Below are 18,498 nucleotides of genomic sequence, written 5' to 3' on the forward strand. Positions count from 1 at the left end.
CCTACCAATTGGATTTGGTCATAATTCAGACAGTGGCTTGGGCCGAAGCTTACTTACTTTTGTTCCATCTACAGAAAACAGTTTGCTCAGCAACATATAGTATAACTTTCTTAGAAGACTTTAAACTATTAATAAAACTTTGGTTTGAAGTGACTTTAAAATCATTTCATTAAAAAAATTAAGTTCCAGGTCCTTACTAACCATTAATAGCTAGCTTTAATAAAAGTAGTTCACAGTGTTATAGAAATCTGGGAGGCAATTTGAAAAATGAAATAGCAACTCAGGAATCATTAAGTTGGTGGTAGATATAACTCAAGTAAAATACATCTCTGTATTAAAATATGGGGCATTTACAAAATGAAATTCCTAATTTTATTTGCTTTTAATTCAACAGATATTTATTGAGTAACCAATGTATTCCACACACAGATTTATATGAAGAAGCACTGGGGATACAAGATGCATAAGACATGGCTCCTGTCCTTATGACACGATCTATAAGGGGATGTCAAATACACAGATATAGATAGAAGGATGATAGATTAAGTACAAAGAAGGAGAGCAAGAACAAAAGCAAGAAAAAAGCCGAAGTGTCAGAAAGAGAGAGAGAGAGAGAAGGTGCAATAGTAGTACAGAGAAGTTATTGACTTTATTCCAAAAAATCAAGGAAGACTTCCTAGAAGAGGCTTAACTGAAGCTGAGTTGAAGCTGCATAAGAACTTGCCAGGAAAAAAACTTAGAAGGACATTCTAGGCAGAGACTAGCACACAAAGGAGGTATAAAGGCATATGCTTGGGAATGTTAACTCATTCAATACCACTTGAATATAGAATTGATGGTAGATGTTGATACTAGAGTTTTAAGAGAAGAAGCTAAATCACGTAGCAGGATCTGATCATGAGCTGCAAGTTGTTCATTTTGGTGAGAGCATAGGGTTCTAGTCGGGGAGATGAGATGGAGAATGATGCAGGAGCCAGATATGAAGGACCTTGGATTCCATGCCAAGGAGTTTGAGCTTTACCCTGTAGGTGTTGGGGAAGGCTCCAGGAACCCTGAACCGGAGAATCACTTGATCAGATCTGTACTTAGAGTATCCTGATAGAGGTGTGGAGCCTAGACTGAATGGGTGGAGGCTGAAAATTTTGAGTCCAGTTAGGAGGCTGTTGTATAGTTCAAACAAAAAATGACGAGGGCCCAACTAAATCAGTAGTAATGAGGAATGATAGATTCAAAAGGTATCTAGGAGGTAAACAGAGATAGGCCCAGGACTCAGTAGAAAATTCCATGTGGGGATGAAGGTAAGGGATGAGTCAAGGTGATTACCAGATTTCTGACTTGGGCTCCTAATTCGTGGGATGGTAGTACCATCAACTGAGATTGGGAATACAAGAGGAAAAAACTTATTCACATATGGTAAGTCTTCTTTAACCTAACTGGAACATGGACTTGCTTGTCTTACAAAAAAACGAACAACAACAAAAACCTAACCACCATGGATGAACAACCCATGAGTGAAACATTTATTATTTTTTCAAGTATACGATGTACTGGTGATTCTGAATTAAATTGTTGACTAGCCCAGAAAGTAGGTCATGTCTAAATTAGTACAAAGTATTATCTGTAGCACACAGTTTAGCTCTGGAATACAATTTTTCTTGTTCACATTCATTTGGTTAATGGATTCAGTGAAAACCATTGTTCTGGGCACTGAAGTTACCAGAATGAAAAGACAACGTTCTGGCCCTCAGAAAGCAGCATGTTTGGGGCTTCCCAGGTGGTGCTAGTGGTAAAGAACCTGCCAATGCAGGAGATGTAAGAGAAGCGGGTTTGATCCCTGGGTAGGGAAGATCCCCTAGAGGAGGGCTTGGCAACCCAATCCAGTATTCTTGCCTGGAGAATCCCAGGGACAGAGGAAGGGCCTGGTGGGCTACAGTCCATGGGGTCACACAGAGTCATACACGACTGAAATGACTTAGCCACACACGTCTCATTAGAAGGATCAAAGAAGAATTCACAAGGGATAACTTGATATTATACTTACATAATCAACAGGAATTCATGGGATTGATAAGAAAGGGAAAGAGGGAGCATGTCCAAAGACCAGAGCCTTGGATAGTGATGGTGTTGCTAGGATATAAAGTAGGAAGGTTGGAGAGGAGAGGAATAATATAAGGTTAGACTTGATTGGGTAGGAGTTAGATGCTGCTCGATGGTAAAGGGCCTTCTATGCCAGATGAAAAATTTGAACTTGATCCTGTAGTAAGGAGGAACTTTCGAGGATTTATGGATAATGGAGTGAAATCACTCTGAAGTAGGCTGACCTTACATCTCAGTTTACCCAAGACAGTCTTGGTTTATGAATTATATGGTTACCCTATTCCAGAGGCATTGTGGAAAAAGAATTAGAGAAGGCAGAGTTTGGAGTTAGGTAATGATTAGCACAAATGTTTGAACAATAGATATTGAGAGCCTAAACAATCACAGTGGCCATGGGCATGAAGAGGAGAAAATGGATAAGAGTGACAATTAGCAGATAGACTCCATAATTAGATAATGTGTATAAATCTTTTTTTTACTGATTCCACACTTCTTTGAATAGGGGCCATGTTAGTAAGATATAACTTAAAGGTAATGATACTGATGTTTAAGATAATTTAAAAGTACTGATACTGATACTGAGGTTCAGATAGAGAAAGGAGAGCTGAAAGTATCCAGATAAATGATTCCCTTCAAAGTTGTCCTCTTGCAAACTTATTCCCATGATGCTGCTATGGCACAGAATTTTCCTGTACCTATTTGAGCATTGCATTGAAGAGTCAATGTCACTTCCTTTAGATTCATTCTGAGTAATGGCAAGTATTGATCCTCTGAGTAGTGGGTATGATATTTTGAACTTGTAAAACCAGTATTTTTTCCCAGAGCCAAATAGGATAAATGAATGGTTTTCTTACGTGGTTTGTCAACTTATTCCACAATGTTTGAAACAAAAACAGTAAATAGATAAGTGCTTGCCCAGGGATGAATTGGTAAGCACAGAGGGAATCTAGAGTGACTGCTAACCCATACAAGATTTCTTTTTAGGATGATAAAAATGTTCTAATATCAGATTATGGTAAAATTTAGTAAATTTGCACAAGCCTAAAGGTTTACTCAAAGCCATTTAATTGTGCACTTTAAATGAGTGAACTTGATGGTATGGAAATCATATCTCAGTTAAACTATTAATAATGTTTTGAATGCTAGCAGGGTCCTAGGTTCAAGGATGTGTAGAGATTTTTAGGATTTTATTTTATAATTATACAATTTTTAATTGAAGTATAATTGTCTTACAATATTATATTACTTTCAGGTATCTGGGGATGTATGTTTTTTTAAAAAAAACACAAAGCCTCATTACTAAAGTGTGTTCTTTATTAGACCCATCCCCATCCCCCACTGCCCTTAGTGTAGTACTGGGTACATATTAATTGCTCAAGAGATATTTATCCAGCAGAACTGAATGTGCTGCAGAATTGAATGTACTCAACTTCACTCTAATTCAGAGAAGACAGTGATTTTATTAAATACTGTGTTCAAGTCTTTAGATGTTTTTATCTCCTAATCTACAGTATCCTTTTATGAGAACTTTTTTTATAAATGTTGGGTTATGATTTGTTCTTTTTGTTGCCTAAACATCATCAATTTTGAGTATAAGCATCTGGGTTATTACTACTAGTTTAATTAATATATTACTGTTTATTACTTTACTAAAATGTATCACTGTCCATATAAATTTTAGAAACCACATGAGAATGTTTCTCTAACATTTTATTTGTCATTGGCTCTAGCATCTTAAATTTTAGTATTAAATAGAAGCAAATCAATCAATTTAAATGTCTCTCTCTCTCTTTCTTCCCTCCCTCCCCTCAGGAAGCATTGTGAGTGTTGGTGACCCAAAGAAAAAATACACAAGATTTGAAAAAATAGGTCAAGGGTAAGTGATTATATATATGAAGACCGTGTGTGCATGCATGCATGCATGTTAGCTTATATGAAAACTCCTGCCCCCTCTACATGTGTATGGATGTTAATGCTTAAGATCCTGTTTCATTGTCAAAGTGAAAGTGACAGGTGGTGGGGAAGATCCTTATTGAATGATCCAGAGATGGGCAGAGTTGACGGACTGAGTAAGGAAGAAATAGATTAGTAATCCCTGAGTGGGATGGAGTTCATCATTTTCACCTAGTATGCATATAAGAATGGAGATTCCCAGGCCCTGCTGCCAGAGATTTGGTTCAGAAGTCTGGAGTGGGGCCTAGTAAGCTGAACTTTGGAACCGTTTCCTCAAATAATCCTGACCCATCAGCTAGACCTGGAAACCAGGGGGTTAGATCATTCAGGGGAGCTAAAGGTGGGAGTCACCAGTTCTACAAGTCAGCTATAAATAGACATGTTTCTCAAGCCTTGATATGAAACTAAGCAGGAGTACCTGAGTAGGCAACAGGGTTTGAAATAGGAAAATGTTTTGTTTAAAGAGAAATAAAGCATTCTAAAGGGGTGTCCTTAAAGGGGAAATGAGACAAGATATTGAGTTGGCCAGCAGATTCATTTGGGTTTTTGGTAAGATGTTACACAAAATCCCAAACAAATTTTTTGGCCAATACAATATTAGGTGTACCAACTCCTGTATGCCAGGAACCAAGATGGCACCCCAGAGGTCTCCTGACTGAGGCTGGGGCTGGGAAGAGAGGGATACTGCTGATGTACCTGCAAAATTGTGCTATCCCCTCAGCTAATGGAGTCTGTTTTCAGGTAAGAGAATGTAGGATTTCTTCAGCCACCTCACTGTTTTTCCTGGGATTCTTAAGTTCAGGAAATTATATATTGTATATAAGTTGAACTGTTTTTTGTGATTTTTATATTTTATTTCTTTCTCCCTCTGCCCTGCCCAACTTTTGTACTAACGTGTCTTTTGAAATTGCCAACTTATGTCGGGAAATGAGGGAAAGGATTCATTAGACATTTTGACTAGAGGGTAAGAGGGACACTCAGGGATTGTGCCTGGTGGGAATCAAGGTGAGAAGACCCTAAGAGGAAGGCAGAAACTCAGGGAGAAATATATGGCAATGTCTTCTTCCAATGGAAACTATAATTGTGATGCATTTGAACTTTCTAGGAGAGTAAAATGTATACCTGTTTGTGCTCTTGCTTCATTCCTCATCATTTGATGCCACTGGTATTCTCACTCACTCATTTAAAAAAAAAGTTTTGTGGTGTCTAGAGGTCCCCTAAAACTTAACAAGTCAGATAGTATTTCTGCCCATTGCTCTAGGACAGTGCTGTCCAGTAGAACTTTCCAGGGTGGTAGAGATGGTCTACATCTGCACTGCCCTGTGTGGTAACCACTGACATTTGGCTGTATAAAAGTGAAAGTCGCTCAGTCATGCCCAACTCTTTACAACCCCATGGACTATACAGTCCATGGAATTCTCCAGGCCAGAATGCTGGAGTGGGTAGCCTTTCCCTTCTTCAGGGGATCTTCCCAACCCAGAGATCCAACCCAGGTCTCCCACATTGCAGGTGGATTCTTTATCAGCTGAGCCACAAGGGAAGCCCAAGAATATTGGAGTGGGTAGCCTATCCCTTCTCCAGCAGATCTTCCCAACCCAGGAATAGAACCAGGGTCTCCTGCATTGCAGGTGGATTCTTTACCAACTGAGTTATCAGGGAAGCTATAGAGCACTTCAAATGTGTCTAGACTAAACGAGAGCTATTTATTTGCATAAATTTATTTGTTCATACATTTATTGAATACCAACTATGTGCCAGGCACTATGCTAAGTGCAGGAGAAACAGAGCTTGCTAATGTGTGCTCTCAAGGAACTTATAATCTATAGTGATGAATGCTTGTGTGTGTGTGTGTGTGTGTGTGTGTTTGAAGTCGCTCAGTCGTGCCCGACTCTTTGCAACCCCATGGACTGTAGCCTACCAGGCTCCTCCCTCCATGGGATTCTCCAGGCAAGAGTACTGGAGTGGGTTGCCATTTCCTTTTCCAGGAGATCTTCCCAACCCAGGGATCGAACCCGGGTCTCCCACATTCCAGGCAGATGCTTTAACCTCTGAGCCACCAGGGAAGCCCTGATGAATGCTTGAACAGGCTAAATAGGATACCTTGGGTGACATGCCTAGTCAGTTCACCAAAGTGTAGGGCAGAATTGGCTTCTGTAGCCATTATTTCCCACCTGAAGTTTTCCTTCTTAACTTCCAGTGAACTAGTTGTTTTATTTAAGTTAGGAAGCTATGCCTTCTCAAGTCCATGTATCAATACAAGCCTTAACTCACTTTCTTTTGGTCCAAAAGGTTAGCACCATAAGGCAGGTTAAAAAACATAATGTTATGTACTAAGGAAACTTGGAAGGGAAAAGTTACCTTTTAGATTTTATTTTAATTGAATTGGGTCTTTGATGGAGCTAACATTGCAAAGTGATACACAATCCATAGAGAAATAGCATTCCAGATCTTTGCTGTCCAGTATGGTAGCCATGTGGCTGTTGAGCCCTGGAAATGTAACTCGTCCAAATTGAGATATATTGTTATTATAAAATAGACACCTGATTTCAAAAAGTTGCTATGAAATAAATGATGCAAAATACCATAGTAATAAGGTTTATATTGATTATATGTTGAATTGATATTTTAATACATGTTAAGTAAAATGTTATTAATATTAATGTCACCTTTAAGCTTTTTTAAATATAGCTTCCCGCCAAATTTAAAATATGGCACACGTTAATATGTTTAATGGACAACACTGCCCTAGTTGTAGGTTTAAATGGGAGCTTTTTATTTGTTCATAAAGTGTTTTTTTCAGAGTTGTCTTTTGGGGCATGAAAGATGTTATAATTTTGTTTTGATTGCTTATTCTGACTAAGACACAACCGAGCCAAAAACATCACTGAATTTAGAAAAGAAAAAAGTAAGAGATGGTTTCAAATATCTCCCAGATACCAGGTAATGAAGCAAGACTGATTTCTCCAAGAACAAAGATTAGACTGCCAGGCTATTTTGCATACCAAAGAGATTTCCCCTCCTGGATGGTATTTGTGCCTCTAACCTCTGAAGGTGCAAAAGGAGAGTTCTCTTTTTCTGCATACCTTTGTAAAGCTTTTGCAATCTAAAATGAAAAATCAAAGCAGAAATCCTGCTTGCCACTGCAGAAAGATTTAACATCCCAACAAGTTCATCATTTTCAAGAATGATGAAACTGGCAGATAGTTCACTCACAGACCACATTCAGCTTTTAAATAAGCCCTTAGAGGGTAGGGAGTCTTTTTTGTGTGTGTGGGGGGGTGTTCTCAATTTACCTAATTTTATTACAGTTATATTTGATTAGGCTTCATACTCAAAATATTAATTTGCTCTAACCAGCACTATTTTACAGGGAGGAGTTGAATTGGCCCCAAGCTATTTGGTTTTACATTTTCTATTGCCTAAATATTGATGGTTCCCCCAAACCTATCACTTTCTTTGCATTCTTTTTTATTATTATTAATTTTAATTGGAGGATAATTGCTTAAGAAAGATGTGTTGGTTTCTGCCATACAACAATGTAAATCAGCCATAAGTACACACATATATATATGTATGTATCTCCCTTTTCTCATGAGCCTCCCTCCCAGCCTCCCCCCAGGACTCTTTTTGATTTATCCTTTTTATAGCCTTTTATTGTCTAGCACCGTCCTTTTGTACTTAGCAAATCCCCCTAAAACAGTTTTAATCAACAGCCAGAGTTCATTTGGCCAAGCTCAAAGATTTATATAGTTTCCCCTGTCTGCTTTCCCCATTTCTCTTGATCTGTTTTTGCCCCAATAAATATTTGTTGAACTAATAAAAATGTTTGACTTTCTTCTTTCCTCTGTCTTTTCCTGAGTATATGCTTGTCTTTCTAGCTCCTTCTGTCTCTCTCTTTTTTTCCCAATGTGTCTTCAACTGTTTCTCATAATGACTAAATCAGCCTCACATTCTCCTTTGGCTGTTTGGCTATTTGTGTGTGTCACATGTCTGTCTTTTTTATCCATGTTAGCTTCACCTTCTGCCCATTTTCACATACACATCCAACTAAAATGGTTATCATATAAAATCAAGATGTATTTACATAGCTATTAAAGATGTAAGCTAGTAACTTAAATCGATTTATTTACTCTATCATTTATTTAATAAACTCATTTTTTTCATTTTTGAGCAGAATTTTTGCACTCTTAATTTTAAAGGGAATGAGCAAAATATTGATTTATTTCTCTCCAGACCAGGAAAAAAAACACTTAAATTAATTTTCCTTTTACTTAAATTGCTCTCAATGGATTTTCCCATGAAATATTGACCCAAGTTAGATAAACTAGATTCTACTCTCAATATATGGGCTTCCTTGGTGGCTCACTGGTAAAGAATCTGCCTACAACTCAGGAGATGCAGGTTCCATCCCTGGTTGGGAAGATCCCCTGGAGAAGGAAATGGCAACTCACTGCAATATTCTTGCCTGGAAAATCTCATGGGCAGAGGAACCTGGCAGGCTACAGTCCATGGTGTCGCAAAGAGTCAAACATGACTGAGAGACTAAACAACAGTAGTTATCAATGTACAGAGTTTTTATTTTCTTTTCAAACTTATGGAGTTTGGTTTTTTTAAAAAATTGATTTGCTTTACCTACTATGATGGTGACATTCAAACCTGTGTCAGTAACTATTTGGTGCTAGGAATAATCAGCCCCAGTATTCCATTTTTAGCTCCCTGGAGCACAACAACTTACTATTGGGAGCCAGATTTGAGAGGAACCTCTCCATTAATCACCCTCATCTACTTGCAAAATGAAAATTTTCCAGTATGGGTTCCTGCTCTCCCAGCATTCAGGCCTAGGGCCAGAGTATTGGACTTCATCTCTCATAAATCAAATTTCAGAATTGCATGTTTAATCATCTGAGGTCACAGCTGTGACTTGAAGGCTAAAAATGACATTATTTTATCAGATTTGCTGTGAAAAGTATGCTATACGTGGCCACCAAATCTAAGTATTTAGGGCAGATGTATGTATAGTTTAAAAAGAAACAGAAAGAAAGAAAACAGGACTGGCAGCCCAGAAATTATCATTAACTTGACAATATGAGTTTCTCAGAAATATATCTGGTGGAGATTTAAGCATCTTCACTCTCTAGGATAGTTATAGAAAATAACTTGTTTAATAAATGAGGTAGGGTGAGACAGCAAAATGAAATGTTGATTTTCAGTCAACAGCTGTCATTGGCTCACCTGTGCAACTCCTGAATAAGCAGTAGCTGTGTGACAGAGGGCTGAATCTGTGAACATGGCAGCTGTCCAAACAAATTTCTCATTAATAGATTTGAATTCATTTTAAGGTCTTCCCTTAAGTGAGAGTGCACTGAAAATAAACCGTTTTTCTCTTTCAAGTTTCTGTTTGTTTTCTCTTCAACATTTTAACAGAAAAATATTTTTCAGGAAGCAGCTCAGAGGAAATGGTTTGGATCCAGTTTAACAAATAATGTGTTTCATTCAGCAAACTTTTGTCAAGGGTCTACTATGTAGAATGCAGAGTAGTAGTTAAGAACTAGGTTCTAGGAGTCAACAGAGACCTTACTAGCTCTCAGACATTTAACACAGAGAAATGGAGAGTTGTGTTAAGAAATAAGCTGGACCGCCTCACTCCCAGATGCATCTACCTTTCCCCCATCTTTATCCACACACTCTTCTTTTCTTCACTGTCATCTCCTCACAAATTGCTCTCTGGCTGTTGTGGCCGTAACATCTTTTCTATGTCCTTCTGAATCCTACAGCTTAGATCTGCACGGGCACATCTACACCACTTATATCTTAGCTTATTTAGACATATAAAATTGGTTGAAATTCTGAAATCCATGGTGAAATAAAGGGAGGCTATTTGGAAAGTTTGAAGAGAAAGAAAGCCCAGATTCTGAAGTCAGAAGGCTATGGGCAGGGTATTTAGTTTAAGCACCAGTTCTCTCAGTCATAGTAGGCAGAATTCACATACCTTATAAGGTTGTGAGAAATGAATGAGAGAAGATATTTAAAGTACTTTGCACAGTACGTAGCACATAGTGAAGGGCTCCAGAAATGATAGTTATTTTTAAGGGTAAAAGTCACACCCACAGTTAGCAAAATACAGTAATTATTGTAAATAATTACTAAGAGCTATGGGGACAGGGAGAAGGGGACAAATCGTTTATAGCCAGGGGACAGGTATGATGAAGAACTCTTCAAGGAGGATGTGCTTAAACATTGGGATTTAACGAATAGAGATTATAGCAAGTTTCAGTTGAAGGAAACCAAGTGAACACCTGTTTCAGACTGTAGGTTTCATTCATTTTGATATCCCTAGAACCTGCAATAATGTCTGGCATAGAGTAAGTATTCAGCAAGTATTGGATGAATGCATACTGAAAAGATGAGAAGAATTAAATCAAGAATTCCAATTCTATAGACAGAAGTATATTTTGGCAGGGAAGTTAACAGGAAATAATGCTAGAAAGGTCAGTCGGGGCTATGTTATGAAACAAATTGAGAGATATAAGCAATACCATGTTTTTTCTTTGTTTGAGTTTAATTCTTTTAAGTAGGTAATACTTGGACATGATAGAAGATACAGAGGAGTAGACAGTGAAAAGTAAGTGTCCCTCCAACCCTATCCCCTCAGCCTCAGTCACCTTGCATGAAGAAAACTTCCAGAAAGAGGTTTTTTCCTTATTTCTTATATTTTCACAAAATCTCTGCACACTTACACAAACACATACACATGTGTACATGTGTGCTCATACACATCATATATGCTCAAATATTAGGTGACACTGTTTTTTGACTCACTTGAATACACAAAGTATTAGCTATATGAATAAATGTTGAGTGTCTATGACATTTAACTTGTTAATTCACCCTTATTTATGTATTTAAAATTATATAAAATCATGTATAAATTGGAAGACATTTTTCTACTCTTAACATTTCACAAGCAGTATAATTCAAAATTTGCCCATGCATCTTTATTGTTTTTTCTAATCCCAGAGCCCCCTTTTTGAGTCCCCAGCATTTAGCCAAGTACGTTATCTGACTTCCATCTAAGATCTTTGAGAGAAAATATTTTTGAATCTACATATTTGATTCTGACCCTGGATATTTTATTCCTAGTTACAATTACCCATTTATATGACATTAAAATGATTGTCTTCTGAATCTATCCTGTAGGTGTAGATTTAGATTTTAACAATGTAACTCTATACTATATCACTTTTAAAAATCTCTGTTACATTTTTCAGACTTACACAAGAGTAGAGAAAATTGTATAGGAATAGGACCTCCCATATTTTTATCATCCAAATTCAATATTTATTATTATTTTTAATATAATCACCATGACATTATAACATGTATAAAAATTTAACATCGAACACCCAGTTGATAATCAAGAGTTGGCCATTTGTCTCAAAAATGCAGTTTTTGTGGAAGGTCCACCTTCACTTATAGAAGTCCACTTTCACTTTCCATAAAAACTGCATTTTTGAGACAAATGGTCAACTCTTGATTATCAACTGGGTGTTCGATGTTAAATTTTTATACATGTTGTAATGGCATGATGATTATATTAAAAATAGTAATAAATGTTGAATTTGGGTTATAAGAATATGGGAGGTCCCTCCCATACAATTTTTTCTACTCTTATGTAAGTCTGAAAAATGTAACAGAAATTTAAGTTGATTTATTTGTTCACATCTGGAGAAGGCAATGGCAACCCACTACAGTACTCTTGCCTGGAAAATCCCATGGATGGAGGAGCCTGGTAGGCTGCAGTCCATGGGGTCGCTGAGGGTCGGACATGACTGAGCGACTTCACTTTCACTTTTCACTTTCATGCATTGGAGAAGGAAATTGCAATCCCCTCCAGTGTTCTTGCCTGGAGAATCGCAGGGACGGGGGAGCCTGGTGAGCTGCCGTCTATGGGGTCACACAGAGTTGGACACGACTGAAGCGACTTAGCAGCAGCAGCATTTGTTCACATCAGTATCCAAAAAGATTCACATATCACATTTGGTTGTGTCTCTTAAATCTGTGTACTCTAAGCAGCGGTACCCAACCTTTTTGGCACCAGGGACTGGTTTCATGGAAGATAATTTTTCTACAGACCGGTGGTGAGGGGACAGTTTCAGGATGATTCTCATAAGGAGCGCACAACCTAGATCCCTTGCATGCACAGCTTACAGGAAGTTTGCACTCCTGTGAGAATCTAATGGTACCCACTGATCTGACAAGAGGCAGAGCTTGGGTGGTAATGCAAGCAATGGGGAACAACTGTAAATAGAGATGAAGCTTCACTTGCTCACCTGCCACTAAATGTAATGAGCCAAAAACTGGTACCAGTCCATGGCCTAGGTACCCTGCTCTAAAGCATCTTTCTTTTACTGCTGCCATTTACTTACTGAACAAACTTATTAGCATCTTGTAGAGTATGCACTTCATGGATTTGTCTATTGGTTTTATTTTATTCCATTTACCTTGCTTCCATATTTCTTGTATTTCCTATAAATGGAAGTTAGATCTAGATGCTTAATTAAGCTCAGGTTCAGTTTGGGGTAAGATTTCTTTGTCGGTGGCACTCTGTGTTTTATAGTATATTATATAAAGAGGTTGGAGAAGGCAATGGCACCCCACTCCAGTACTCTTGCCTGGAAAATCCCATGGACAGAGGAGCCTGGTAGGCTGCAGTCCATGGGGTCACTACTAGTCGGACACGACTGAGTGACTTCACTTTCACTTTTCACTTTCATGCATTGGAGAAGGAAATGGCAACCCACTCCAGTGTTCTTGCCTGGAGAATCCCAGGGACGGGGGAGCCTGGTGGGCTGCCACCTATGGGGTCGCACAGAGTCGGACACAACTGAAGCGACTTAGCAGCAGCAGCATATCAAGAGGTACAGTGTCTGATTGTCCCATGTTTTAGTGATGAGTAGATCAAAAGACTCACTGGGTGATTGTCCCCTCCAATGCAAATTTTGTCATCAGCCTTTCATCTAATGGTTTCGTCTATTGATGATTATTGCCCCAATCAATCATTTCATTAGAGGTTACAGAATGGCCATTTTTAAAATTTTATCATTCCGTCTACACTTATCGGTTAAAATACTTAACGTTAAAAAGAACTTTGTCTCTTTAGCTGGGGAGTCTTCGGTTGCCCTGAAATATAGCTCATGAAGGGAAGTCAAGATAAATACTTAATTTTTAAATTGCCATTTTTCAGTATAACATGTTGGTACTCAAGCTACTTCCAAAGGTGTCCAATGAGAGGTATTTTGATTTAAGTGGGAGAGGGAAGTATTCTCTTTTATTTTTAAAAAAATCTTTATAAACTTGTGGGTTTTTTATGTTTTCAGTCTGTTTCAATTCACCTATTACTGTTTTTGATGGTCAAACTGTCCCATCTTTACCTACTGGGATCCCTTTTCATTGCATTCATTTTGGTTTTTGGTTTATTTTTTAAATTAAAATAACTTATTGGAGTAAAATCATTTTATAATGTTGTTTTGGTTTCTACTATACAGCAAAGTGATTTAGTTACACATATTCATATATCCTCTCTTTCATAGATTTCCTTCCCGTTTAAGTTGCACTGTTTGGAAGTGGCCTTTAAAGAAGTTTGTTTTTATATCTAACACCTGCATTTATGAGGTCGTTCCTTAAGAAATAGTGTACTCACATCCTTTCTTTCCAATTCTGACAGACACTCTTTATGAGCATCTAAAACTAGCATTGATTGAGAATATTTCCACTTACCGTGTCTCTCTTAAACTGTACTTTGTGGATAAAAATAAATGGGAATGGAGAATTATTACATTGCATAAATGATTTTATAAGGATATGAATATAAGGCCATTCCCTTTTTTTCTGAGGAAAAAATTGGGAGAGAACCCCTTACCTTGTATTTGGGATATATGGTGCATTTCTCTTTGTGTGTGTGCACATGCAGGCTGTGCATATATTTTTAACAATTTTAACACTGTATATCTCCTTTGTTATCATGTGCCTATGTCTTAGAGATGGCTACATCTTGGTGCTCCATTCTTTTTAACAGATGCACAGTGTTTTGCTGTTGAGATGTACCAGGCTCAAATTGATAGACATTTAGCTTGTTTCCAATATTTTGCTACTATAAACAAATAAGCCATTTCATACATATGCAAGTTTATCATTAGGATGAAATCCTAAAAGTGGAACTGTTACATTAAAAGATAAGTGTATTTTTCATTTCCAAGTTGCCCTCCATAGAGGTTGTTCCATTTAACACTCCCACCAACAATGTATGAAGGTGCCTGTTTGTCCACGCTCTCGCCAACTCACCATGTTCAAATATGTGGGGTCTTAGTACAATAATAAAAACTGTCCCCACACTGATTTTCAAAGGAAAAAATGTCTAAGAAAGATATTCTAACAAGAAATTATCTGTCAAAAGAGAAGGCTATTCTGAAGAATCCATTGGCCAATATAATCCATGTTTATTTATATTATACCAGAGTATCTTTGTTGCATGTGATGTCTCTTCATATATTAGATCACCATGCAGCTCAACTTGTCAGCAAGTGACAATGGGAGGATTTCTTGAAATCATTTTCCTCCTATGCATAAAGATGGATATCTGATGCAAAGAAATTTTTGTCTACCTCTGAATCTTTGCCAAGTATATCATTATATACAATAATGATATGACCAGTTCATCAGTAATTGCAAACAAACATTTTTTGGAAGCCCCCCAGTCCCCATCCCTCTAAATTAACTTTAGTTTTAGTGCTTAAGTAAGCAAATATATCACATTAAGTATTTTGCAAACTTATCTCTTCTTATTATTGTAACATGATGTTCCCATATGGAAGACAAATATTTTTGAAACTTGTTTCTTCAAGGACTGGATGAATAACAGCTTGCTTTGCAAATCTGACAAAGCAGTATTCAGCATAGAACTCAGGGATAAGTGCTGAGAATAAAACCTCTGACTTGTTTTTCTTTGTTCAAGAAAATATTTGCAAGAGCAGAAGTGGTAACTTGAGGGCTTACAGAAGTGATTCTTTGGGTAAGACCACCTGCCCCCAAAGTATTTGCCTCCTCATCGGATCTATTCGGGGCTGTACAAGATAGAACACTGGTATGAGGAACTAAACAGATGCCGGCTGAGCTTCATAGTAGATTTTGTGATGAAGGGGATTGGAAACACATTAGCATATGTGAAAACAGTGTTTATGGAGAAATGGAAGATGCTTTTTGTTCTACTTCAGTTCACATCAGTTCAGTCCCTCAGTCATGTCCAACACTTTGCAACCCCATGGACTGCAGCATGCCAGGCATCCTTGTCCATCACCAACTCCCAGAGCTTATTCAAACTCATGTCCATAGAGTCAGTGATGCCATCCAACCATCTCATCCTCTGTCGTCCCCTTCTTTTCCTGCCTTCAATCATTCCCAGCATCAGGGTCTTTTCAAATGAGTCAGTTCTTCACATCAAGTGGCAAAGGATTGAAGTTTCAGCTTCAACATCAGTCCTTCCAATGAATATTCACGACTGATTTCCTTTAGGATGGACTGGTTGGATCTCCTTGCAGTCCAAGGGACTCTCAAGAGTCTTCTCTAACATCAGAGTTCAAAAGCATCAATTCTTTGGTGCTCAGCTTTCTTTATAGTCCAACTCTCACATCCATACATGACTACTTTGAAACACCAAAGCTTTGACTAGACAGACCTTAGTTGGCAAAGTAATGTTTCTGCTTTTTAATATGCTGTCTAGGTTGGTCATAGCTTTTCTTCCAAGGAGCAAGCGTCTTTTAATTTCATGGCTGCAGTTACCATCTGCAGTGATTTTGGAAACCCCCAAAATAAAGTCTGTCACTATTTCCATTGTTTCCCCATCTATTTCCCGTGAAGTGATGGGGTCTTAGATGCCATGATCTTAGTTTTCCAAATGTTGAGTTTTAAACCAACTTTTTCACTCTCCTCTTTCACTTTCATCAAGAGGCTTTTTAGTTCCTCTTCACTTTCTGCCGTAAGGGTGGTGTCATCTGCATATCTGAGGTTATTGATATTTCTCCTGGCAATCTTGATTCCAGCTTGTGCTTCATCCAGTCCAGCAATTCTCATGATGTACTCTGCATGTAAGTTAAATAAGCAGGGTGACAATATACAGCCTTGACGTATTCTTTTTCCTATTCGGAACCAGTTCGTTTTTCCATGTCTGTTTCTAACTGTTACTTTTTGACTTGCATACAGATTTCTCAGGAGGTAGGTGAGGTGGTCTGATAATCCCATCTCTTGAAAAATGTTCCACAGTTTGTTGCGATCCACACAGTCAAAGGCTTTGGCAAAGTCAATAAAGCAGATGTTTTTCTGGAACTCTCTTGCTTTTTCCATGATCCAGCGGATGTTGGTGATTTGATCTCTGGTTCCTCTGCCTTTTTAAATCCAGCTTGAACATCTGGAAGTTCACAGTTCACATATTGTTGAAGCCTGGCTTGGAGAAATTTGAACATTACTTTGCTAGCCTGTGAGATGGGTGCAATTTGAGGTAGTTTGAGCATTCTTTTGGCATTGCCTTTCTTTGGGATTGGAATTAAAACTGTCCTTTTCCAGTCCTGTGTCAACTGTTGAGCTTTCCAAATTTGCTGGCATATTGAGTGCTGCACTTTCACAGCATCATCTTTTAGGATTTGAAATAGCTCAACTGGAATTCCATCACCTCCACTAGCTTTGTTCGTAGTGATACTTCCTAAGGCCCACTAAACTTCGCATTCCAGGATATCTGGCTCTAGTTGAGTGATCACACCATCATGATTATCTGGGTCATGAAGATCTTTTTTGTATAGTTCTTGTGTGTATTCTTGCCACCTCTTCTTAATATTTTCTGCTTCTCTTAGGTCCATACCATTTCTGTCCTTTATTGTGCCCATCCTTGCATGAAATGTTCCCATGGTATCTCTAATTTTCTTGACAAGATCTCTAGTTTTTCCCATCCTATTGTTTTCCTCTATTTCTTTGCATCGGTCACTGAGGAAGGCTTTCTTATCTCTCCTTGCTATTTTTTGGCACTCTGCATTCAAATGGGTATATCTTTCCTTTTCTCCTCTGCCTTTCACTTCTTTTCTTTTCACAGCTATTTGTAAGGCCTCCTCAGACAACCATTTTGCCTTTTTGCATTTGTTTTTCTTGGGGATGGTCTTGATCCCTGTCTCCTGTACAATGTCACGAACCTCCATCCATAGTTCTTCAGGCACTCTTTCTATCAGATTTAATTCCTTGAATCTTTTTCTCACTTCTACTGTATAATCATAAGGGATTTGATTTAGATCATACTTGAATGGTCTAGTGGTTTTCCCTACTTTCTTCAATTTAAGTCTGAATTTGGCAATAAGGAGTTTATGATCTGAGTCACAGTCAGCTCCAGTTCCTGGTCTTGTTTTTGCTGACTATATAGTATAGAGCTTCTCCATCTTTGGCTGCAAAGAATATAATCAATCTGACTTCGGTGTTGACCATCTGGTGATGTCCATATGTAGAGTCTTCTCTTGTGTTGTTGGAAGAGGGTGTTTGCTATGACCATTGCGTTCTCTTGGCAGAATTCTATTAGCCTTTTCCCTGCTTCATTCTGTACTCCAAGGCCAAATTTGCCTGTTACTCCAGGTGTTTCTTGACTTCCTACTTTTGCATTCCAGTCCCCTATAATGAAAAGGACATCTTTCGGGGGATTAATTCTAGAAGGTCTTGTAGGTCTTTATAGAACCATTCAACTTCAGCTTCTTCAGCATTACTGGCTGCAACGTAGACTTGGATTACTGTGATATTGAATGGTTTGTCTTGGAAACAAACAGAGATCATTCTGTCATTTTTGAGATTGCATCCAAGTACTGCATTTTGGACTCTTTTGTTGACTATGATGGCTATTCCATTTCTTCTAAGGGATTCTTGCCCACAGTAGTAGGTATAATGGTCATCTGAGTTAAATTCACCCATTCCAGTCCATTTTAGTTCACTGATTCCTAAAATGTTGACTTTCACTCTTGCCATCTCCTGTCGGAGCACTTCCAATTTGCCTTGATTCATGAACGTAACATTCCAGGTTCCTATCCAATATTGCTCTTTACAGCATCGGACTTTACTTCCATCACCAGTCACATCCACAACTGGGTGTTTTTGCTTTGGCTCCATCCCTTCATTCTTTCTGGAGTTATTTCTCCACTGATCTCCAGTAGCATATTGGGCACCTACCCACCCGGGGAGTTCCTCTTTCAGTGTCTTATCTTTTTGCCTTTTCATACTGTTTGTGGGGTTCTCAAGTACTGAAGTGGTTTGCCATCCCCTTCTTCAGTGGAGCACATTTTGTTAGAACTCTCCACCATGACCAGGCCATCTTGGGTGGCCCTACACAGCATGGCTCATAGTTTCATTGAGTTAGACAAGGCTGTGGTC

The 18,498-nt window shown here is 38.2% G+C and overlaps 1 protein-coding gene across 1 annotated transcript in view; it reads left to right on the forward strand.

Moving 5' to 3' along the window:
• PAK3 (p21 (RAC1) activated kinase 3) overlaps nt 1-18,498 on the forward strand; it is a 114,417-nt gene that overhangs the window by 62,864 nt on the left and 33,055 nt on the right. The window contains exon 10 of the mRNA XM_052663029.1: nt 3,910-3,973. Within this exon, the coding sequence (XP_052518989.1) occupies nt 3,910-3,973 (64 nt within the window). The remainder of the gene's footprint in view (nt 1-3,909; nt 3,974-18,498) is intronic.

The sequence above is a fragment of the Budorcas taxicolor genome, chromosome X (genome assembly GCF_023091745.1).
Source record: "Budorcas taxicolor isolate Tak-1 chromosome X, Takin1.1, whole genome shotgun sequence".
Classification (NCBI taxonomy): Eukaryota; Metazoa; Chordata; class Mammalia; order Artiodactyla; family Bovidae; genus Budorcas; species Budorcas taxicolor.